Genomic DNA, 26,631 nt, shown 5'->3' with positions numbered 1-26,631 from the left:
ATTCAGAAAGATTATCAACTTATCACATTATTACATAATATTCACTGTCAAAGCTCTTTAATTTTGTACTTGTTTGACTGTATAACTATTTTGATCTGAGCGTCACTAATGAGTATTATTGGCCTACTTCGATTCGTCCAACTCGGGTTGACTCGAGTTAAAAGATCAGTGTTAATGCGCATGTGCGCAACCTTTCCGAATCGAAATCAAAACTCTTCCATCGAGTTGACTATTAGAGTCGAAGTGAAATCTATTTTATCTCCTGAGCATTAAAATTAAAATTAACAAAGCTAAGTACTGAGCCTGTATGTTTTTGAGAACATAGTTTGTTTGTGAAAAAAATGTGAGAAAAAAAAATCGTTCTGAGAGAAAAAATGTAATTTTTGTTTTATGTATAAACATCACCAACAGTTAATAGATCTTTTAATACACACATGAACAATATTCGTTGATTCAAAAATGCAGGCAAACATAAATTGCCATGTCAGCCTCTTTCTTCGGCTGTATTTTGTCAAAAACCAGTTATTTTGTATCAATTTTTGTTGATGCAATTATTTGACGCCATCTTGAAACTCGACTAAACCTGCCCAAAGCCAGGGTTGATGTCGAGTTAACTCGGATAGGTTCAAAAGGTCAAACTCGGGAAAGGGGGGGGTTGTCAGTTGAGTAAACTCGACAGACTCTACTAACCCGAGTTGGACAAATCGAAGTAGGCCGTGTAGACGAAACGCACGACTGGCGTATAAGCAAGGTACCTTTGATAACCAATTAAGTTAGGTTCTATTAGAAGAATACATAAAACATGTTTATTTACCTTTCTTGCATGAAAGTTTTTGAACTGTTTCACAAAGATATCATATAATAGGTCAACATCTGATGACACTAGTACTGGAGTAGGACCTTCAAAGTATCTAAAAATAAAATAATTAATATCAGGCAAATCATGTAACCATCAGTTCATTCATTTACAGGCAAGTTGTTTTTAATTTAAACAGTGACTGATATTACCATTTAAAAAAATCCTAGTTTTTACGTTATCATATTACTGCTGTATATGTCTTTATCAATTGTAAAATCGAAAACAGATTTTGCTAGCTATATTTAAGCAAGTTACGAGGCATAGTTGCATGAAGCACTGGTATGTTTTTCTTAAAAACGTGTTCCTTGATCTATAATTTTTAAACAACTTAAAATTGAAACCAGTTTGTATAGCATATCAAATTGTAAAAAATCCTGCCCAGCCACAATCATTTAATGCTCAAAAAATGTTTAATAATTTCTGTTTCTGTTGCTAAAAGTATTTTCTCACGTTCAAAGGAAAATTATCATTACTAAATGAACACTAGCCGGTAACTCAATTATTTATACATACCCGTATGTCTTTCCATATATTTTTTCCCATTTGCGGAAAGTTAAATATAAACTCTGAAAATATATATAAAACGTTTTTTCATATGTTCTTCGAAATTCCTTACTCGTTCATTGGAAATATTATTTCATCTAAAATCAGGTATCAAATACTACGCATAGAATAGGATACAAATCACCAACCACCAAAACTTCAATAACAATAAATAAAAAACAGATACTGCCACATACTTTGTTGACTTCGATATTTTTACCTAAACTATAATGTCGTCATTACGACGATCCCAACAACGAGTCAATTGCTCGTTATCATGTAATTAAGTATTAACACAGTTATACCATAATTCGTAAGACTTTAATTTAAACTTTCACATTCGGCCATCACATAATGTAATAAAACTCACTTGTGCGAATTATTAATGAACTCGGTCATGTAATAGGGTTAAAATAAAGGAAAAAGCAAACGATATGAAGCCTTAGCCCCGACTTAAACTTCGAAGATAATCATTTACGTAAACTAGCGAGTACATCAGTTGAAAATTACCCCCTTACACTCTCTGAAAGACAAAGACTATCCACATTTTCTATCCTAATTATTGAGTTTGTTTTGGTGCTTGAGGATTGTTTCGTTGGGTTTGTTTCTTGTTTTTACCGATTTCGCTCTACATATCATTCAGATGCACCTCATTGGTTCGATATGGAATCTCTTACCCAAATAGTTACAGATTTTGGTTATTTGTACAAATCATAAATTTGCTTTGTATTATGCCATTTGATAAGGGACTTTTCGTGTCTATTTCGAGTTTGATACTTTTTGTTTGTTTGTTATTTTACCTTTAAAATCACTATTTTGTTTCTGGTTTTGATATTAAAGTTGCATACTATCGTACAAAACAGTGAAATTGTTTCAAAATGATAAGGACAATGATGGTGATGATAAATACATTTTTGAAATTGAATTACGTATCTAACCTGACCAAGAAACGATAACAAGTTTCCGAACAGAAAATTTGGTGCTGGTCCAGGAATAGTCATGTCTTTAAATATTTCCATCTGGAGTCTCCTCTGTCTGCAATAAAAGACAACTTTGAAGTTTGAGAATTGTTAAACTTCTGTTGAATTAAATTATTGTAAGCCAGAAAGGAAACTGAATTTCGTCGATACATTGTAACATTATTGTAAATGAAATAAAAAAATCGACAAGTCAAGATTGGCTAACCAAGAACATACAAGTACTCAATTTAAGTCTGCATACGTTTATTGTCTATATATATATTTAAGAATTGATCAAAGTTAAAACTGTTCTACGGCGCAACAGAACACTTTTTTCAACTCCAAATCAATTGTGAATATGTTTTCCTCATGAGCGAAATTTCATCGGGAAATTATTAGTCGAAATTTGATTTTGATGTCATTTTTTGTGTTTTTTTCCGAATTTCTGATTGTAACGTTATGAACAAGGCGACCATTTCTAATGACTTCTCATGTGTACAGTACAACTGTTCGCAAATCTTTGAAAAGTAAGGATACAAATCATAAGAGAAACAGATTCCACCGCCATAAGTCGTATATTACGATAAACTCATCATAGATTGAAATTCCAAATTTACGTCAGACGCGCGTTTTGTCTACACAAGACTCATCAGTGACGCTCGAATCAAAAAATATTATAAACGATATTTCTTTACTTTAAAAAGTTTAATATTAATTTCTGAATATTCAAAAGCTCGGGAGGTGTTGCACCTTTACTATTAAAATTTACACTCTCGAAAAGAAACATATCGTAACACACCTATTGCAGTTGTGGAATGCATATATAACATATCGATGACAGATCATTCTAATAAAGAGGGCAGAATTTATCGTTACAGTTGGAACTGTCTGAAAATTTTAGAGGGTAGAACCGCTGCTGTCCGAAAATGTTCTAACTGTACTGTTGGGTGCAGACCAAACATTACATAAATTAAAAACACGTTAACGCCGCGTGCAAATATTTGGTAAGTTAACATCAATTTTCTACAACTTTTGCTAGTAAACCGCTTTTACTATATTTGCGTTAACGCAGTCAAAATGAAAATTTATAATGTCTACCCATGGCAAGTAAACGCACATTTTAGCTGTGTTCGTGTTGTCAGTAGTTAACAGGTGTTTACTTCACGTTGATTTGACAAGTTTATTTTGACATGCACATGGAAGTAAACGCGTGTTTACTTTTCGCCTTAACTAATTGTGTAAATCATGAAAAAAAATCGTGTGCATTTGTACATCTTTTTTATTTTGTTAAAATTACTTTTATCTTAATATTTTTCGAATATGGGTTTAAATTCGTAACAATTCCAAAACACTGTTAATAAGAAATATTTACTTTTATTTATTGCAAAATATCAGTTCCAATAAATTTTTCAGGTATTTAATAGTTGAACCATTATATTATTTAAAATAAAACGAAACAATTATACAGTGTTTCAAGGATAACCTAAATATAATTGTTTAATTCCGTATGCTCATTAAGACAAACAAACATTTTTTTTTAGATGAGTCGTAAATACCAATCCAAGCAAAAGTATTTTCATTCTCCCTTATCATCAGAAAGGAAACAAAAGAGTTATAAAGAAAACACAAGCATGATTGATAAACATTTTTTTGATAATGATTTAAGGAAAAACTTTTTTTTAATTTCATTCAACATTGCAAGATAAACACAGATACCACTATTGCATTTAACTCATGATATTTAACAACAGTTAATGAATTTGATTATGTATTGATTTTCTGTCAAATAATTATATATACCTAGTCCCATACTTGCAATAAGTATTTTGTTTTCAAATTTAATCCATACCCCTAAAAATGTATTCCAAAGTTTTATATTCAAATTACATCAACAAACAATCAAAAAGTATACGAAAAAAAAACTTGTTGATCTGTTTTTTCTATAAAACTATTCGAGTAATACTTTACTTCATTTGGCTTTTTTTTTTTTTTTTTTAACTTTTTGGGATTCGAGCGTCACTGATGAGTCTTTTTTAGACGAAACGCGCGTCTGGCGTATATACAAAATTTAGTCCTGGTATCTATGATGAGTTTATGTATGTAAGTAAACGTTTATTTAAAAGGCATCAACTGATTTTATCAATCTTAAAGCAAAATCGAATTTCTATTATTGAATATGGTTTAATAGAAAAAAATATATCAGCTGAGGTTCACTAATATATCATAGAAGTACAGAAGAGGAATAATATTCGTTTTACCTGCTTTGGTACAATCCCTGGCGAAAAGCCAGCCAAAGTTTGCATCGGAAAACAAACTGCGGATCTTGTATTAAAATTTTAGTGTATACTAGGACACACCCGTGAAATCGAGGGGAAATGGAGCGTATGTTAACTGTAAAAAAATTATAACTGGAGAATTTCAGGAGAGGTATCAAAAGTCAGAGGTACTTGGGGATTGGACATATTTTTGTCCCCTCCCCCTTTTTCCAAATTCCGATTTTTATTCCTTCTGACCGCCGTGAATAGTAAAGAAGAGCCCCCCCCCCCCCCATATAAACCATTGGAATTTTTAGGAAATTGCAGCAAATACACTTTAATGATCATGGTATACAAAAAACGCGAAAATAATTGTCCTGTCTCGTATGTTTAATCTTAAACAGGCCTAAAGGGCAGCGGAAGTCTTTTATATTTCTCAAAAAGTCAGTCCGATGACGGAAACATTATCTGGACGCCTTTACTTTCGTTTTCCTCCCAAAATAACCCAAACTGAAATACTTTAAGCAAGGATGATAGATGCTAGAACACACCCGCGAAATCGCGAGAAGTCGATTCAGAGCGTGGTTGAAAGTATGTAAAGTGTTGTAGGATGAATTCTGGTAAAAGATTTAAAGACTGTGGAATTTCAGGAAAGGTATGAAAATTTTTAAGTACTTGGGGGCAGGAAAATTGTTTTTCAACCCCTCCTCCTTTTTTCCCAAAATTCCCATTTTTTTTTTATTTATTTCAATAAGAACATACTTTTAGGATATTATGAACATTCATTACTATAAATAAAGTGTGTTTGATCAGGAATATATATATAAGATATTCTGTTCCCAGGTTTAATTTTTACTATCAATTACCAGTTTACTAATCGATCCATAGCGGTCATTGACATATTTTATAGACCCTCTCTATATTATAAACTCTGTGACCACCGTGGATAGTAAACTTGAAAATGATAGGAGATAGCAAATATACTTAATTCGTTTTTGTATGTTCAAAGTACAGAAAAACGCAAACCGGAAGTCTAGCCTGACTTAAAATTTCGTCCAATGACGGAAAAATAGCAGGCCGCATTTTTTATCGTTTTTCTCCCAAAATAACACAAACTGAATAATCATAAGAATGGATGACAAATGCAACTATGCATGGTACCTATAGGACACAGAGGCATGATGATTAATTTATTGTGGAAGGAAGAAAAGCTCTCCATTCCTGAAATTTCATACACATTTTTAACAAAGGTTTACACTACATGTGAATTGTTTTATTAAAGATATAATAAAGAATGGAAATGGGGAGTAAATCAAAGAGATAACAACGTGGTTATTGTACGCAATCGCAAATAGACAAATTCGAAAGCTAAAAAAAAATTTGAATCCGGTACATGTGTCGACAAGAACGCGAAAAATTAATTGATTTTTTTATTATACAACTTTCAACTATCGTCCAAAACAAGAGAGATTTATTGATATGATTCTAATTGAGTTACAAATGCATTAAACATGTTAAATGGTGCTCACATCTATCTTGATAACAAAACTCAAAAAGCTTAAATATGAAAGTCCATCGGAAAAATGAAGCAAAAATGGCATCGGATGGACGGACACATAAATGAATTAAAGCACATATGTTACCAAGTTTGATAAAGAGAATAATGGCAGAACATTCAGTAAGATAAATTGGATTAAACACACTTGAAAAGATGACAAATCAGATTGTTATTCCTCGAAAAAAAACATGGTCAACCTTTATGATTTTCATATAATATCCCTCGTTATAAAGTGTCAAACGTAAATCATATTAGTATAGTGACTATCGTTGTGTTTCACTTGGTTTTGGTTTGTAACCCGTATTTGTTTTCTCTCATTGATGTATGGCTTGAACAAGGTTATACTACTGCTGACTTTTGTTTTGTATACATATTATTAAATTATTTTCATTGTTTTGTCTTGATGTCATGTAACCATGTAATGCTTGGAATCCCCCCTTCCACTGCTAGAAAAGGAAAATGTTAATACATTTAATTTTAGTTTCTTGTGTACAATGGAGTCTAGTATGGCGTTATATATTTGTTCAGGGGCCAGCTGAAGGACGCCTCCGGGTGCGGGAATTTTACGCTGCATTGAAGACCTGTTGGTAACCTTCTGCTGTTGTCTTCTCTATGGTCGGGTTGTTGTCCTTTGACACATTCCCCATTTCCATTCTCAATTTTAAGTTAATGTATGAAATTCAATATGTGTACGCCCTACGCGCTTGTAGATTTACTATCATTCAGAACACCCTAACAAAACAATAGTTTCTGATTAATTTCTTAAGGTGGTACCCAACACTTTGACTTAAATTAATTTGGCTCGTTTGATTTTCATAACATTTTGATAAAATAATTACTTTGACCCTTTAAAAAAATATATAAAAATTTCAAAAAAATGAACCCATCACTCTGGTAAAAATTGGTTGGATACATAGCAGTTTGACAAACACTAGTTTTAATCATTGAGAACCCTAATATGGGGACGAAGTCCCCAATAACAGTAGAAAAATCAATAAAAAATTTTTTTTATTGAAGTAATGAACTCAAATCGTTCAATTTTTTTATGTTATCTTTTGAATTCCCGCATCTGCGCAGAAATCGACAATGTACTTCCTTTTTCCGGTCTCGTTTGTATGAAACTTTGAGTAAAATATATATTTATAAGTCTTGTATAAAATAGGAAGGAACGCATTACCAATTTCATTTTTAATAATTCCTCGATATGAAAAAACGTTACCTGATGATAGCGTTTCTTTGTTTATATTGCATATGAGTCATAACTTAAATAACGTCACAACTAAAATCCCTAACAACAGAACCAAAATCGGAAACGTTACGGTAATTCCGTTTCTTCTTTTAACAAATATTTACGTTACAAAAAGATAATTCATACAGACTTAGTCCCCATTTACAGGTAATGCCTGCCTCATATCATTTCCTTAACATTACAAAGTGATTAAAACGTTTAGCTGATTTTAAAGAGTTATATATAGATTTGGGTAGTTTCCCGTTATATATATGTTTGAAGAAGTAAGCTATTTGCACTTACCTGTAAAACCAAATGAAACATCCTAGGCTTATACACAACAACATTTCTGTCAGCATTTTGTTATCTCTGTATAAAAGATGTAACAAAAATTAACAATTGATTTGTGGAAAAACTTTTTCCGCCTTTTATCCTTTTATTTATTTATATGTATTTCCTATATTCTATGAACCAATCAAAACGTTCTAAAAGTAAATGGGTGGTTTGTTCAAAATAAGACAATAAATGTTTTTTAATCGATATTCCAACTAATGTGTTTAACAATGTATCGTTGCATTGCTGGTTTTCATTGAATAGAAAATGGTTTAACAAGACAAATTCATAACACAATACAAATCTAACTATTTTTTGGATTGTTTCACCTACAACAAAACTTTAAAATAAAGTTTAATAAGGTTTAATAGAATAATTTTGATTAGAAGTTTAGAAGTTTTAAAACGATTTACATCTTGTTATTTTATTGGAAAGAAAACAAAGGACGATCAATTTTTAAAACATGGTAAATTGCACTTGCATTGAAATTGGAAACTAAGATAAGCTTTTAATTATGGTTTTATTATTCTAAAAGTATACTTCTCTTTCTTATCTGTGTTTAAAATTTACAAATAGTATGAAAAATGAAAGACAAAAGACTACTTTTGCAATATGAATCATATTATATATTAAAATAAGTACCGTATAATAGTATTATAAATACACCTACCAGCATTTGACAGAAATTATTTGACCGCTTAGAAAATAAAGGTGTTTTCATACAAAGTATGTTAAATTACAAAATCATGAAATAATGTGATGTTCTTTGTGTAAGAAATAATTTATTCCGGCTAAAATTTATACTGATTTTACCACGGGATGGCGAATCAAAGACATATATATATATAAACCGTTTCACGATCGTACGCATATATGAATCATGTGAATTCCAGCATGGGAAATACCGTGAATTTAGTTCTGTGAGTGTTTGCTAGGTGTTTGTATGCCCCATATATGGGAATTATGTTTTCTGGTCTGTGCGTCCGTTCGTGTTATCTGTCCGTCCGTCTGTCCCGCTTTAGGTTAATGTGTTTGGTCAAGGTCGTTTTCGATGAAGTTGGAAGTCCAATCAACTTGACACTTTGTACACATGCACCTTATGATATGATCTTTCTAATTTTAATGCCAGATTACAGTTTTTATCCCAATTACATGGTGCGCTGAACATAGAAAATGATAGTGCGAGTGGGGAATCCGTTTACTATGGACATATTCTTATTTCATAATTGGATGCTATAGAATACATTTATTTAATAATTAGTGATACATTTCACCATAATAAATTCAATGACAGTAAAACAATATATATTTTAAAGAGGACTTAAACATTCAAACGGGCATATATCATGTGAGGTGTGACTGTATCGTTTTACACTGTGTGTATTGGTTTAAAGTTGGCGTACATTTGGGGGTGCGATCCTCTACGCCAAATTTTATGGTGTATGGAGAACTTGGAAGATTTCCACTTGAACTGCAGATCAAGTTAAAAATGATATGTTTTTGGCACAAGCTTGCAACAAACGATAAAAAATTATCGGGTAAACTGTACAAGTTACTTTGGTACATGTATGAGCATGAAGGTTATAATTTCAAATGGTTTAACTATGTAAAATCTGTGTTTAATGACTGTGGCTTTTGTGAAATATATAATATTCCGGAGCAAGTTGATTATAATTATATTCAAACTAATGTGAGGCAGCGTCTCCAGGACCAGTTTATTCAAAAATGGTTCTCTGATATAAATAACTCATCAAGGGGGGGGGGATTTTATTTACACTTTAAAGAAGAGTTTTGCTTGGAATCATATCTGTTAAAATTAAGGCGGGGTCATAGAGTAAATATATGTAAATTAAGGGTATGTAATACAAAGTTTTCCATTGAAACAGGAAGATGGAGAAATGTACCACGAAATGAGAGAATTTGTCCACTTTGTAAAGCTGGTCTTGGGGATGTGTACCACTATATATGTATATGTACCAATTATGAAGTTAAAGATTTAAGGGGGAAGTTCATACCTCCATATTATTTAAAATATCCAAATGTTAAAAAAGTACTGAGCATGTTTAAATATTGTAATAATAATGTGCTGTCTAAGCTGTCAATTTTTATTCAAAAGGTAGAAAAGATGCTTGTTTGATTTAAAATTGCAATAAACAAAGATTTATTTCTGAAGATGTATAATTTAAAAATGTATACTGTATATATTATGAAATATGTTGTGATTTATATTGTGTATAATATGCTCCTGTTACGCAGTCTTCTGCGGCTGAGTTTTCTTTAATAAACTAATAAACTAAATAAACTATATCCGTCCTCCTGCTTGTCAATCCGGAAGTGTCATATAGATTCGTTTGACATAGCCTTGACTTTATCTTCACACAACAATAGATATGTATGTACCCCCTATTTTGCACATCCTAATTCATTTTAATTTATTTCTTGATCCAAATTATTTTTGGGGTTACCGTTAGCAAACCAGACATAATATAAGTATGGGGTGTGGTGGTATAATTTTATGAATTTTACTCTCCAACATCTGACTAGTTTACTGTGAATATTTTTCTCGCCAATCTATATCAAGAACTGAAGTGGAAAAATATAACTCAAATAAAACTTAAATGGAATTAAACTTTGCTCGGTGCTCTGAGCACAAAAATCATGCTTGAAACATGACATCCAGCAATTCGATTGGTTGATTTTCGAGTCTGAGTACAAAAATCATGCTCGATAGTTTTATGACCGTGAGACCAACCTCTTTGCCTAGTACTGCAACAGTCAAATAGTCTGAAAAGACAATTTTTTGTCTGAATTTGCATGATTTTTTACTCAACATTTTTTCGTTGTCTGGAATATTTAAACAATATGTCTTTATATTATTAAAATTGTCTAAACATTTCTCGACACTTTCTGTGTCATCTGATAAGTGTCTTCTTAAATTAGTTACGATCAGTCTTGACATATTGTTGACATTCTTATTTATGTATAAATATGTACTGACACATTCCTGTCGGTCTAACAGATGTCTCGACACTATCTAAATAGTAAAAACATTTCGGCTGAATTATGTACAGACACTTTCCTGACCTTTTAAACACCCTTTTCTGCATTTATTTTTTAATTATTTATGTTTAGGCTAAATTAAATTTAGTAGAATAAGAATACAATAATAAATTGCTAATTATAAAAAAAACACACGTTGGTACAGTAATTGTTTATTTACCATATTAGTAATTGTTTATTTACCATATTAACATTGGGTTTTATGCATTAAAAATCGGCACGGGACGTATGCGCTTTTTCATAGGACATTTGCGCTTTTTTTTTGTGGACACTTGCGCTTCAAAACATAGGACATTTGCGCTTTTTACATAGGACATTTGCGCTTTTTTTATATATATCTATGACTTCCCTACTCTTTTATCCGTGTTTGGGAAAAATATGTCTACAGTATGATTGGTTTCAATAGTTTAACAATAATTAATAAGATTTATAAATCAATATTTGTAATCATTTACAAACCCGCATTTAAATATTGTCACATTTGTATTTGTTAATATTCTATATGTCATACCCATATTTGTATTAACACAAATATCTATATATATATCCAAAATTTTAATTACAAAATCATTTACATGCACAAATTTCGTGTTTGTTGTAATAAGTGTACATTGAAATAACATGATATTCAATAAATAGAAAGAAATATAAATATACTAGTATATGATGTATATTGGTCATGATTTGTAAAACTCAGAAGTAAATTTAAGACGCTTTTAAAAATGTTCAGAATATGTCAAGCCATACTGAGAGAAAAAAAAAAGAATGTCAGGAACCTGTCGAGAAATTTAAAGACAGAATTCAAATGTCGTGAATTTGTCAAGAAACTTTCAGACAATGCTCAGATTGTCTAGAATTTGCGAATAAAGGAGAAGGTTCAGTAAGACCCCTTTTTGGCCCCAAAATATAGCAGTTTTACAAAGTTGTGAAACTGTAATCTTTAAGCTATTTATTGGAAAGTAGAATGCTTCTGCTACATAAATATAGGCTGTTTTTGACGATACCATGTACATATATCGTGTACTAACATCATAAAGTCGTGCTAAATTACTGAAATCTTCACAATTTTAGCATTTTAGTTAAATTTGAGACGGTTTTCGACTTAAATGAAAGTGGCCGCATTCGTGTTCATCCATAATATTTAAAGTCATAAGAAACCTCAAATTAAAAAAAAATATGCATATGTTTTTTATAACTAAATGGATAGTTTTCATTATACAACTTATGTACATATACTTTTTTCTGATGAAAATTCTTTAGTTAGTCCACATTTAGAAGAAGTTTACTTATATTTAATTGCTTGCTTCCAGCAAGCAATTCGCCGACATATTTTCCGTATGCATAGTGACCCGAGCGTAACCCTCCTCGTAAAAATCCGGTGACCACAATACGCATGGATCTGTCATTGAAATAAACAAATATCTGATTATACATGTTAAACACGTGCTCAATACCCATGCTTTTTGTGATTTGTTTACTATAAGGTGACAGTCGGTAAAACTCGGCTTCAAAACACGGCATTTAATGAGCAGCCATATTTGTTAAATCATAACAAACAGAGAGAAAAAAAATTGACGATTATATGATATATTTGCGAAAATAATGATAAAATCGTGCACAGATGACTAAGTTTATGATGTATACATGCATTGGTTCAAGAATTGGACAAACATTATTTTTCACCACTCATTTGTTTCATATGACTTTAAATGTAAGTTTTATTTGTAAGATGATAATACATAACATATATAAAGGTTGAGGATGAACACGGATGCGGCCACTTTCATTTTTGACAAAAACCATCTCAAAAGTGACGTTTTTTGGCATATTTGATAGATTTTTCATATTAAAGCTTGAATCAGAGCGTTTTAAATGACAAAACCAGTTAAAATCTTTCACAAAAACTAATCAAATCAATTTAAATAGACATTTAAGTGTTTAAATAGTTATCAAAAGTACCAGGATTATAATTTTATACGCCAGACACGCGTTTCGTCTACATAAGACTCATCAGTGACGCTCAGATCAAAATAGTTCAAAAAGCCAAATAAATACAAAGTTGAAGAGTATTGAGGACCCAAAATTCCAAAAAGTTGTGCCAAATACGGCTAAGGTAATCTTCTCCTAGTGTAAGAAAGCGTCCAAAATCTTTCGTTAGATGAACCTGAAATTTGAGGCCAAAATCAGCCCTTACCGGACCTACTCCTTTATATTAGTTCATATTTGACATTCCAGGTTCATCTTTCTGACAGTACCGTATCGTTTCCCAAGTCACCAATCATAACTTCAGGAGAAAGTACATGCTATCTAGTACAATGTTCGAAACTCGTGAGCTGATATCAAATAACTGAATTTTCCTTATTATCTATGAATTATTGGATAAGAACATAAAAATGAAAAATATCCAACAAGGATACATACATTTATGTCGGGAGTCAATTGTATAAAATAAACAAATGTATCAATCGTGAAATTCGTTCATCAAAAGTAAACAAAAAACAATAGATTGTTTTTATAAATAATGTAGATGAAATTAAAACAAAAATTAGAACTAGAATTGCCATTGCAAGCAATAGGGGATGTCACCCTGGTTCCCCAATTGACACTAAACAACAGCCATTTCGAAATGTGCCATCAGTGAGTTCAGATATATCCATTACAACAGATCTTTCTGTCAGTTTTCAAAGCATTATGTACGTTTTTCAATTTCCAACAGTTTTGCTGTTTCCATGGCGACGGCGGCCATTTTGAAAATTCAAAAGTCAAAAACTACATTTATGTATGCTGTTTAACATTTTTGTAAAGTTTTATGAAGTTTTCAGCATTTTGATATTTTTGCCTTGTTTCCAAGGTAATGGCAGCCATTTTGGAAATTCCAAAGTGAAATGCCCCATCTAGATTTGCTAGTCAACCGTTCTGCATAGTTATATACATTTTTGAAGAATTTTCTAAATTTTGATATTTTTGATCAGTTTCCATAGCAACATTATAGATCTGAGGAATCCCAAAATCATCCAAAACATGCATATAGAAGACAGGTATAATGTTTTTAAATTTGATGAGAAAATGTTCAGGCATACTCAAATTATCTACTAAAAACTAAAATCTATTTTTTTCACTCTTTTACTGTTTCCATGGTAACAGAGGCCATCTTGGAAGTGCCAATTTTCACTGCACTTCTGGCAATGGTGGTTAACATTATTGTATAGTTCCATTACAATTGGTCCATTCGATTCCGAGAACTCGCATTGACAAAAAGTGTGGAATAATAAAAATAAGAATAAAAAAAAGAATGGAACAATAACAATATGTCACCCGACCTCCGTCAGAGTGACATAATAAATAAATAGATAAATATAGAATAAACTAATAAATCAATTAATTAATTTGAATTGAATATAAATAAGATCAACAAATGAAATATATCAATTAATCGAACGAAATAAATTAAATTCATAAATTAACAGAGAATATCATATGGTATTTTCAATCTCACATACATATCAACTCGAAATACCAACAAAATATAAGGACCTCTGCTCTAGGAGTTATATTTCGTGTGGGTTAATACGGTGAGAAAAAGAAATATCAAAATATGTCTAAGGGTAGAACTGATTACTAACTGTTCCAGGATATACAAGTCTATTGTAATCAAATATATAGTTTATTTGTATTTTGTTGAATTATCGAACGCTCTCTCGTGAAAGAGTATTAGCAATAAAAAAATTGGATTAGCGTGTGGGAAAAAGGTTTTGTAATTGCTGAAAATAATAACAAAATAAAGTCACTAAAGTTCAAATTGTTATCATCTGGTTATTTCAATAGAATTGCATTTAAGGTTCTGGTAATGCATCAAGTTACCGTACTTTGTTCATACAAAATGCATTAGTCTATGCTATAGATTTGTCTGTGTGTGTAGAAGTTGTAGGTGGAAAGTGCTAGAGAAAGAACTAAAACGTAATTATAAGGAATTATCCGCCCTTAGTTGACATTTTTACGTCAATGACAATAAAATTAATCTATGATAAAAGCGTAAAATTGTAACAACTGTTCATATTGTATTATATTTTATATTGGATTGATTACAATTAAGACTAGTTACTTATTTTCGTGTATATATGTTAGTTAATTCACCAACACTACATTATTTTAGGTCTCGGTTATTGTATAGAAAGGTATACTATGAAAATTAGAGCGAGGGGCTTTGCCCCAAGCTCTTATTTTCATAGTATATACCTTTCTATACAATATCCAATTTAGCACATATTTACAACTTGAGTAATCCTGTAATTAGTCTATGTTTTGGCTGACTGGATGTAGCTCATTTACGTAGTTTTGTAAATCTACTCACTATAATATCATTGTAAAAATGGGATTTCAAAAGGCCCTTGACTTTAGAATGTAAAGAAGGTAGCTGTATGTTTATTGATATGAACGAAGCGTTGTTTTACTATACATGTACTTATTTACATGGTAAGATGACAAAATGAATTGACCAAGAGCAGACAATTCTTAAATTGCAGTGAAAGCTTTACGTTCTTGGACACATTTTTTTTATTTCATATAAAACCTAAAACTATCACAAACAGTTGGATCCCCCTCCCACATCTTTGGTTGAAACACCTTTTAAAAATGGCTGGATCTGCCCCTGGTATGTACCCATAGGTAGTCTAGTGGATAGTTTATATGCATGAAATATTTGTCACTGGACATAAGGCAACCAATTATCGACCAATTTATGACTAAATATATAAAATTGCTTTGTTAATAATTTCCCTTCAAAAGATTCAAGGTTGACTCTTTTTGTGTACAAAGTAATTGCATGGAAGATAAAGGATTACACATTTTAGATTGAGTTGTACTTTAATCAAGGTATAAAGCACCATTATTATTACTCTTTATTTAAATAAAAGAAACTTTTTTAATTGTCAAAACACAATTTAGATCAAAAGATTGATTAGTAGGATGTTAAAAATCTGTTTGAAAACTAATTACAAACTATTTAGTTAAATTTGGAACACATCATTTATTTCAAAATAGCCAGTAGCAATTTTTGTTCTAATATCTTGATTACAATACAATGAAATCTTACCTTTGTGGTCATTCATGCGTAGTTACTTAGTAAACGGAAAAAGTATGTTCTATGAAAATTAGAAGGCAAATTCAAGCAATTTGATTGGACGAGAAGTTGTAAGTATGTGCTAAATATAGCTAAATGGACACACGTGTTCTGTTCACTGTAAGCAAGTGGGAAAAGACAAAATTCATGCTGTTGTACATGTCGCATTAATCAGACAAGCTTACGTCTATGAAATTGATACCATATTCGATTGCAATTGAAGATAGTGATCAAGTGGTTACTTTAAAGTCTAAACAGAAGTTAGCCTGTGTCCACTTCTTCAATCAAGATCTTTTTCAATTGGTCTAGCCATTGTGCTCATGGCTGTATCCAGGGTTGTATGAAAACTGGGCCGTTTTTTTCCCCTGTAAAATTACATTTTGTACTAATAAAATAGAAGAACTTTACAAACGCCCTCGTCTTATTAATGTCATAGGATGTTTTTTTTTATTTTATTATCACTTTAGTTTCAAATTGCACAAAATAAGATTCAAGGTAATACACAAGAAACATACTATGAAGATTAAAAACAGGGAAGTGGCAAAAGTTAACAGTATTCTAATCCTCTTAGTAAAATAATTTTTCTTGAGAAGATGGTGTTACACAGTTCAATCAGACATACTTGAATAATCGGTTAATCTTGCATTCCTGTTTTTGTGCAACAATCGCTATAAGGAACTGCACTGCTATATGTGACAATTTGAAATGTCTTTGTTGATAACCAGGACGATATGTTTAATGACAAAAGAAGACCAGAAGTGTATGCTAGTTGTGTGTTGTTGGTTGTTTATCAATGTCGAAAACCAACATATCCTTGTGTTCCTTTTAAACGTTGCCCTCAGTTTAAGTTTGATACCCGGATTTGTTTTTTTTATTCTCTATCGATTTATGAGTTTCGAACAGCGGTATACTACTGTTTCCTTTATGTATATATATATATGATTTACAAAACAGTTACTGTAATTCGCAAAGTATTGCGATGATGTTGTTATTGCGAAAAATGATACAGGGTTATAGTCGCATTTATTTAAACTTACATTACATAAATTTTTTATATGAATTTAACTGGATTTTTCGCAATATCGCAAAAATTAAAAGTCCAAAATGACAAAATCGCAATAATAAATGCACGCAATAATTTCTGAACTTACAGTAGTACGTTTTTTTTTATATAGCATTAAGACCTCACCAATAAGATGAAAAACTAAACAAATACTATTAACCGACAACAATTGTTGTTTATTTCAAAGCTGATTCGTAAATGTAGTTGTTAGTATATTTAATCAAACGGCATCCTTATATGTATACATAGATCTTCAATTATTTGACCATGACAGACACTTTTTTTCTATCAGTGCATTAAATTTAGTTTTTTCTGGACCAATTTAACCTATGGCCTGTGTAACTAATAAAAGATAACGACCAATACAGAGGTTGTCACGTGACTTACATAAGGTATAATGACTGGTTTCCTTTAGATCTTCTTCTTTGAATCTATGCCTGCTTTGATTTATTGCTTTTTCATGATGACTAACGATACAATCTGTAATCGCAAAAATATCAGGAAATTCTAGATACTCAAAGTCTTTTTCTTAAATATAATCTTACATTGTATAACCTGTGCGTACCCAGTTGTGAAAAGTACAGTTCACAGACTGATTTTATGAAGAAATCTAGATCGTTTTAAGCAGTTTGTATTGACTGACATATATAATACAAATTGTAGAAATTTGTCCTTCAAATCTGTTTGAATATAAATTACTGTTAATTAGACAACAAGAGAACAATTCGTTTTGAAGTGAAATGAGAGTTCTAAGACCTAGATATAAATGATTCATTCTCTTTATATTTGTCAAGGTTTAATAGAGTATGCTTTATTTACGTGCAGACGTTCAAAACAATTATGTTGTAATTTCTAGGGTATATATCAAATTGTTCCGTACAGAAGATCCGGTATGGTTGTCCTTGGTAAATCCCAAATTCCCGAACTTATAAACTAAAAAGATGATGTAGTTAGAGCTTTTTAATTAAAAGACAGTTTTAGCCACTGATACACACCTTCATGCAATTATATAGATGCAAGTTTAGGAATTCAATGTAAAATTAGATGCCATGATACAATACTGGGGAGGACAAATTGTCTTTTAAAAATTTAAAGATCAACATTGTTCATCTAAATTAATGACTAGATATACATGATATATATTTGTAATGGTCAAATTAATATCTAGTCACATTATGTCTTTACTCACAAACATTACTTATCCATGTACGATATATACACTTACACCCAGCTCCTTTGTTCTAACAGGGGTGATCTGAGCCGGATCACCCCTACCAGATCACCACAGTTTGAGTTTCTTTGTTATGCATGCTTTCCTTTGTTCTGTAACATTTTGGCGGGAATGTCAAATCAACCATAAAACTTATAATTAATTATACGGAAAAGACTATTTATCAAAATTCAGATAGAAAAAATCCAGTGTATATGCTGGGAATCGAACTCAAGACCTTTAGCATACGACATTTTTTTTATCTTTATTCATCATACTTCATATATATATACATACAATTTTCATATACACACATTTATATACATTATTATCACAGTTTTAAATATCCATTTATTTGACATATACTTTATCTATTTACTTTCATAATATTCATTCATCATTACTGTTATATACTTTATATATTTCTTTCAAAATATCCATTTATATTTAAAGTTATATACTTTATATATTCACTTTCAAAAAAAAATATCCATTCATTTTTACAGTTATATACTTTATATACATGTATTTAGTATTATGTAAAAATAAAATACATGAAACATACTACAAATTTATAGCATAGTTCTTCTCGTCTGGTTTTTAGCCAAACAAGATCTGCTACTAATAGCTTTTCTTTCGCGATATTTGAACCGTTATACAATCTTTGTATAATTTAAGATGTAATGTGTGAACAAATTGAGCATTTACCATTTATTTTATTTATAAAGGTAAGTACTAGGTACTTGCTTCATAAAAACATGATTGAATTGATTTATGTTTTTGTTGTAATTAAAAATACCAAGTCAAAGCATGATCGTGACCGTAATACAAGTATCCTAGAATTGCTTCAAGTTGAACAATATCGTGATTTAGTATATAAAAAGGTCGTTTATCTATCCCTGCTTTACAAAATAAAATGGCAATAAGATACTCAGGCATCTATGTCTGTCATCTTTTAAGATAACTAGTTCATTGTAAGACTACTATGTATCAATTGGTCGGCTGTACTACGCCATTATTTACTCAAATTAATTTAATTGCAATAGACAACACTTTACTTGAATACAAAGAGAAAGGAAACTGATAAAAACGTAATTTTAATTTGATAAAGGTAATCAAACTTGAGTGCAGCATAGAAGAACTGATGTACTATCATTGATAAATATATAAATCGCGAGTAAATAAACTTTCGACAGCGTTCACACTAGGTCGATTTAAACTAGATTAGTTCACTTAAGATCGATTTGAGGGCAATGGATTAACTCAAAGCAGTGTGTACTAGTAAATACATTGTAATCGTAAATGGTCATGTCGATCTGCACATCATATAAACAGTGTGAACAGATAAATATTCGTTCATGTTCAGCCTTTTTTTCGGACTTATCCTCAATGATAATTAAAATAGCTTTTCAGTTCAGTCCGAGGTTGATGTGTACAGCTATGGTAGCAATACACAGTTAGAAGTTTAGTTTCGCATTATGGCCCCTGTGAATTTTTTAAATATGAAAGTTTTTGTACAATAAAATTGATTTTTAGATAATTGAAGAATAATATAGCCTTCTTAGTGGGTTCATATGAACATTTTGATTATTTTTAACATGTTTTATAGGCCATTTATATGATTGACAGTCCGTATTTTCCTATCCGTACCGTTCATAGGTCCATAAATTATTGTAGTGTTTATCAACAAAGATTTTGCGCTCGATCTTTTCAATTCAATTTTATGGAAAAACGAGCAGATAAGCATATGATTTTTTTTGGACCACTTGATAGATATAAACCTATGGATTCAGGAAAGGTATCACTGTAATTGATTGAAATTTTCCTTTAGACCAAATTTTGGAGACTTTTGTGACATGTTCACCCCCTTTTTTGCTATATTTTGTATCTAAGAAATGCAGATTGTTGCCATGGTTACACCCAAGAGGGATTATATTTCACCCTTATGACCATTAGAAATGAAATCTATGGAAGATTCTCTTTCTATAAGTATATACATGCATAACACACATATAAAGCCTTCTTTGTTAGACAGGAGGGGAAAGAGGATGTTTAAAAATTATGAGTGTCAATTTTAAGTTTTTTTCCTAACTGTGTATTGCTACCTTATGGCATTTGGCAAAGCAAAGAATTGCTTTTTTTAAGACAAATCATACCACAAATCTATTGATAATTAGGTTATAGATACAATGCTGAGGGAGAAACAACCTTTAGAATGACAATATATGTTAGCTTTGTTGTTTATTGTCCTTAGCAACCAATATAGACATTTTGACACAAAGACTTGGTTCCGTCATAAATTGATACTTTATTGGCTACCCCTTGGAAAAGAAGATTGCGCGTTATGTAGAAACCTTAGAAGGGAACGCTTTATATTTTTTCATGCGACTAAATCAAATTTATTATTTTAGCAAGTATAAAGTCACAATTTAGCATGAATTTAGCCTAAATTTTTTCCCGCTGTTATAAATGAATTCAGTATTTACTAAATTTTAACCAAGGCTTTGGTATGGTAATACACAACAAAATTGACATTCTAGAGCTGTAAAATATCTTTAACTTGTATAATTTGTCTACTGTTAAGGTTAATTTAAGTTTTTAAACTAGAAAAGACAGGCTTAGAAGGTAAAGTTTTAGAAATTTGACTAAGAAAGGAGAAAATGCACTTTGACATGGCATGTTTCATAAAATCACTTTTTTGTTGCATTTCAGTGTCAACTGCTAACCTTCATAAAATATTTATTTCTGAACCGATTTTCAAAACTAGCAGGCCAATTTGCTCGTTTTAGCTAGTAGAAAACAGAAATCCATTTAAAGTGGAATTGGGAAAAAAATTGTTAATCCTTAAGGTAGCAATACACAGTTAGAAGTTTAGTTTCGCATTATGGCCCCTGTGAATTTTTTAAATATGAAAGTTTTTGTACAATAAAATTGATTTTTAGATAATTGAAGAATAATATAGCCTTCTTAGTGGGTTCATATGAACATTTTGATTATTTTTAACATGTTTTATAGGCCATTTATATGATTGACAGTCCGTATTTTCCTATCCGTACCGTTCATAGGTCCATAAATTATTGTAGTGTTTATCAACAAAGATTTTGCGCTCGATCTTTTCAATTCAATTTTATGGAAAAACGAGCAGATAAGCATATGATTTTTTTTGGACCACTTGATAGATATAAACCTATGGATTCAGGAAAGGTATCACTGTAATTGATTGAAATTTTCCTTTAGACCAAATTTTGGAGACTTTTGTGACATGTTCACCCCCTTTTTTGCTATATTTTGTATCTAAGAAATGCAGATTGTTGCCATGGTTACACCCAAGAGGGATTATATTTCACCCTTATGACCATTAGAAATGAAATCTATGGAAGATTCTCTTTCTATAAGTATATACATGCATAACACACATATAAAGCCTTCTTTGTTAGACAGGAGGGGAAAGAGGATGTTTAAAAATTATGAGTGTCAATTTTAAGTTTTTTTCCTAACTGTGTATTGCTACCTATAATGAAAACTACTGAACAAAGACTGAACGAATCTTATTTGAACGGAAACTATTATCTGAATCTACCGCAGTGCATAAATCTGAATATGTCGTAATAAAAGAGAGGCAACAGATGTCAAAGAGACATTCAGACTCATAATTAATAAATAAACTGACAACGTCATGTCTTTAAAGAAAAAAGACAAACAGGCACAAATCACAAAAAGGAAAAGTAAAGACTGAGAAACATGAACCCAACACAAACCTGTGCTGATGTGAGGTGCTTTTGAAGGTTGAGCAGATTCTTCTCCACATGTGACTCGTACCCGTCGTTTTGCTCATGTTTAGACAAACTCGGTAATAAGTCCAATTCGGTAGGTCACAGTCGGAAAAAGAATTGTAGGACCATATCCATTCTCATCTGTAAAACGAATGTTCCAAATCGGTAAATCAAATCGCTACTCGTAACCGCATCCGAAAATCTAGTCTGAGGGACTATTTAAATTTCACCACTTGGAACTCTTGGTTTAATAATTCACGATTCACGGTTTACTTTTGTATATAACCGAATATAATGTAAGTAATGACCTTGAACGCTTTTCTAACGAATAACACCCACCTAAACAATAATGATAAGTAGATAGAATGTATGCAATGGAAGCCTCCTGCTTTTAACCTCATTGCGACGGTACTAAAAACCGTCGAGATCAAAAAGACGATATCTTGGCTAAATTACCGCAGATGGTATTGGCACGCCCTTAACACGTGTTTGTGAGTTAAACATTTATTCAAAACATTTTCACTTTGTCGATATCGATTTAGAATCAAATAAGATCACCAAAAAAGTACCAACTACAGCAGCAACAAAACATGTAAAAAAGAATGTGAAGTTTGCGATATTGAAAGAAATGAATAAAAAATTATACTCGGAGATAAAACATTCAACCTCAAAAAGAATATTTATGGATATCAACTAGTGAACCTTATTTATGGACTTCACTGTGAAAAATGTAACCACTATGTTTATGTTGGAGAAACCGAAAGATCACTCAAAGAAAGAATAAAAGCGCATCTTGCAGATATCAGACATGATAGAGATACAGCTGTGGCGGAACATTTTAACCAATAGGATCATTGTAAAGAGGACATCTAAGTTCAGGTTCTGCAACAAATTTACGATAAATCCGCAAATTACAGGAGATATATTGAGGCACAATGGATGTAAAAGCTTTGGAATTAACGTCACAAAGGAATGACTTTAATTGATCAAAGCTTATATAATTTAACTTTCATTCATACAAAAGTATTATGACGTCATGTTATTGTGACGTTAAAGTATTGTGACGTCGTGACGTTTCCATGGTCATTTATCTATAACATCTTTTCAATGATTGAAAAGGAAATACAAATGTAATGGCAGCCATGTAGTTGAGAGGAAAAATAAAGAACTGAAGAAGGCCAATGGCCGAAACGTCTCAAAAAAATTGCTTTATTGATACAATTATAATAAATGGTATATCAAAGGAGTAGGTTCAGCAAGACCCCTTTTTGTCCCGAAAATATGGCAGTTTAAAAAAATAGTTTTTTTATGGGTTGTTTTACTATACAACGCACATATATATCGAGTACTAGCTCATTTAGTCATGCTAAATTACTGAAATCTACACAATTTTAGCATTTCAGTTAAATTTTAGTCGGTTTCTGTCTTGAATGAAAGTGGCCGCACTTGTTTTGATTCTTGATATTTGAATCAAAGTTGTATTTGATGATAAAACATAACATATATAACGGGTTAGAGTGAACACGGGTGCGGCCACTTTAATTTTTGACAAAAACATCTGGAAAGTGACATATTTTGGCATAATTGATAGATTTTTCATATTTGAGCTTGAAATAGAGCGTCTTGAATGACTACATCAGATCAAATCTTTCACATAAATTAATTGAATCGACTGAAGTAGACACTTAAGTGTATAAAAATTGTTCAACATCTTTCATCAGATGAACCTGAAATTTAGGGCCAAAATCGGCCCTTACCGGACTTACTCCTTTTAATATCATAGCAAACTTATATACTTTTGTATGCTTAGCATGTGCAAGTACAAATTTGTAGATTGTTCTTCATTTTTAAATTCTTACTGAATAGTCCGAACAAAGTGTATATTGGTAACCAAAAACAGAAATTAGCCAAAGTTTTAATAGTTTATATATATAGATATGGTATAAATTTATTGTAATTCAAAGATAATTAGAAATGCATTTCATAGTTACCAAAGATACCAGGATTATAGTTTAATACGTCAGACACGTGTTTCGTCTACAAAAGACTCATCAGTGACGCTCGGATCAAAATATTTATAAAGCCAATAAAGTACAAAATTGAAAAGCATTGAGGGCCCAAAATTCCAAAAAGTTGTACCAAATACGGCTAAGATCATCTAAAAATTCAAAAACTAGTAAATTATACCCTCGTTCCTTTTTTATTATTATGATGAATTTTGCTTTCAATTTCATGGACATATTTAACCTTAGGTTGGTCCCCTCCGTAAAACATTCAGTATGCCTTCGGAATATACAAATATTGTCAAGAATTTCAATAACGGCCGGGAAACAGACTAATAGTACATAACCCGATTTCTTTAAAACTGAGAATATTAGAAATTGGTCGAAGGGATCCATCTCATGAAGATTGTAGAAGTTAGACCAGAAACTATGACTGTATTCGTGTCATTGATACCGGTAATGTGATTTTAATTTGAGAATAATTGTTGTGTGTCCACAACATGTTAAATAATTTTCTATGTCCTTGACTTTTAATTAAAGAATGCCATTATAGAAACACGATATCATCATTAGGAGGTATTATATCTTCGGGTTAATTGAACTTTAATAGAACATGAGTTTACAAATCTGTATCAAGGCAAACTTAGAATGTGATTGCAAATGACACACAAACATAAATCTTTAATAGTTACAATCGCGGTTTACTAAAAAAAATATAATAAAATAATTGCAAGTACATTGTCATTTGTTATTCCAACCAAGTAAACATTCAGATTTTTTTTTCATTCTTGTCTTTCGTTTTTGCTAATGTGATTTTTCTGTATGTCTTTTTGATTTTCATTGTTGACATATTTGTTTGTTTTTATAGTGATTAAGACTTTAACACAATTTTGACAATATTGTTTTGTTTTTTGGTTTTGTTCTGTTCACATGTTATTCTACTCTCATACAAGTGAGAGTTTTAGCTAGCATTAATTCCAGTTTTGATTCACAATTTTTTACATAGGAACATGCATGTAGCAAGTAATAAATATGAAAATTGTAATTCATTCGTTATATGTGTTATGTGTTAGCCATTTGCTTATTGACTTCCCATTTAGAATTTCCCACGGAGTTTGTTATTTAATTTTGTTATTTTACTTTTTAAAACCTAAATACACAGACTTTTTATAACACTATCAAGGCAGCTGGAAGTAATCAAATAAATTAATATGATTAATAACCTCATAAGCCTTAAAAAGAATCCTTTACAAAATTTTGTTTTATTAGTAATTTCTAATTACTCAACTAAATATAGCCCATTATAGCTTACTGTTCAGTGTGAGCCGAGGCTCCATATTGAAAGCCGTACTTTAACCTATAATGATTTACTTTAACAAATTGTGGCTTGAATAGAGAGTTGTATACACCATTTTCTACATAAGAAAACGTCTTCTCAAAGTCAAGCAACAGTTGTTATTCATTCGTTTCCTGTCTTAGTGCTTTTGATTTTGCCATTTGATTAGGGACTTTCCGTTTTGATTTTTCCTCGGAGTTTAGTGTTTGTGGTTTTACTTTTTTCTCATAGTCACTCATACCACATCTTCTTATATTTATAAATACCTTATCCTTGATCTTGACCACAGCATGGAGCTTTGTCGTCTAATAGGAACAACTCAAACGCATAATTAACATAATACAGCACAGAACTCAAGGTTAAGGAAGAATAGATAATAAATATTGAGAACGTTAAATAAAGGCAACAGTAGTATACCGCTGTAAAACTCGTAAATCTATGGACAAAAAACTAAATTGGGGTAACAAACTAAAACTGAGGGAAACGCATTAAATATAAGAGGAGAACAACGACACAACATTAAAATGTAACATACATAGAAACGGACTAAGCGTTAGACAAAATCCGATGAGAATGACAAATATAACATCAAAACCAAATACATGAATTTGGGATAGAAAAGTACCGTGACACGTTTTATAGTAATTTTCATCGAAATGACTATCCGGTTTGCGATATAATCGAAAGGTAGAGTCATTTGATTATAGTGACAAAAGTTATTAGAAAATATGTCGTGCAGTTTATAATCCACCTTGGAAACGTAAATAGACTACTAATTTATGTTTGATTAAATTGAACCTAAAAAAAAAAGTTTGAGGTTTCATTTAAAAGCAAGTTTACAAGAAAATCAGTAATCCCACTGTTAATAAAACAAGACTTTATACAATACCATGCATACGAAGCTCTTTTCATGATTTGACCTAATCAGGAACTCTCAGATTCGAATATTGGAATGTAAGGGATGTATACACTACAAAAGTCAACATTCTGAATATTGTCTTAAAATTTCTTGACAAGTTCTTAACATTGGAATACTGTCTTGAAATTTCTCGACGTATTCTCGACATTCATATTTTTTCTCAGTATGGCTTGACATATTCTGAACATTTTGAATAGTGTCTTACATTTACTTGACAGTTCTGAGTTTTTCTCTTTACATAATAGACTGTAGTTTCAAGTTACACTTCTTATGAAATATGATAGTTGGGCATGTAAAATAATTGAAAATTTGGGTATCTAAATATTTTTACAAATGCAAATATGGCTATGAAATCTAATGTATAAGATAATTTAAATGTGGGTGTTTTGATATAAAACAATTTAAATGAGGGT

At 31.1% G+C, this 26,631-nt stretch overlaps 1 protein-coding gene across 3 annotated transcripts in view; it reads right to left on the bottom strand.

The window, feature by feature from the left end:
* LOC139496286 (cytochrome P450 3A24-like) overlaps positions 1-26,631 on the bottom strand; it is a 69,523-nt gene that overhangs the window by 20,325 nt on the left and 22,567 nt on the right. For 2 of the 3 annotated variants that reach the window (XM_071284788.1, XM_071284790.1), the window contains exons 2-5: positions 7,706-7,771; positions 2,341-2,437; positions 1,373-1,425; positions 815-911 (exon numbers count right to left, since the gene is read on the bottom strand). In XM_071284788.1, the coding sequence (XP_071140889.1) occupies positions 815-911; positions 1,373-1,425; positions 2,341-2,437; positions 7,706-7,761 (303 nt within the window). In that variant the 5' untranslated portion in view covers positions 7,762-7,771. Of the gene's footprint in view, positions 1-814; positions 912-1,372; positions 1,426-2,340; positions 2,438-7,705; positions 7,772-16,099; positions 16,260-26,631 lie in introns of those variants that run through there. The other variant, XM_071284789.1, reaches the window with a different exon arrangement.

Source organism: Mytilus edulis, chromosome 11 (genome assembly GCF_963676685.1).
Source record: "Mytilus edulis chromosome 11, xbMytEdul2.2, whole genome shotgun sequence".
NCBI classification, from domain to species: Eukaryota; Metazoa; Mollusca; class Bivalvia; order Mytilida; family Mytilidae; genus Mytilus; species Mytilus edulis.
This window is presented reverse-complemented; position numbering and strand designations above follow the sequence as displayed.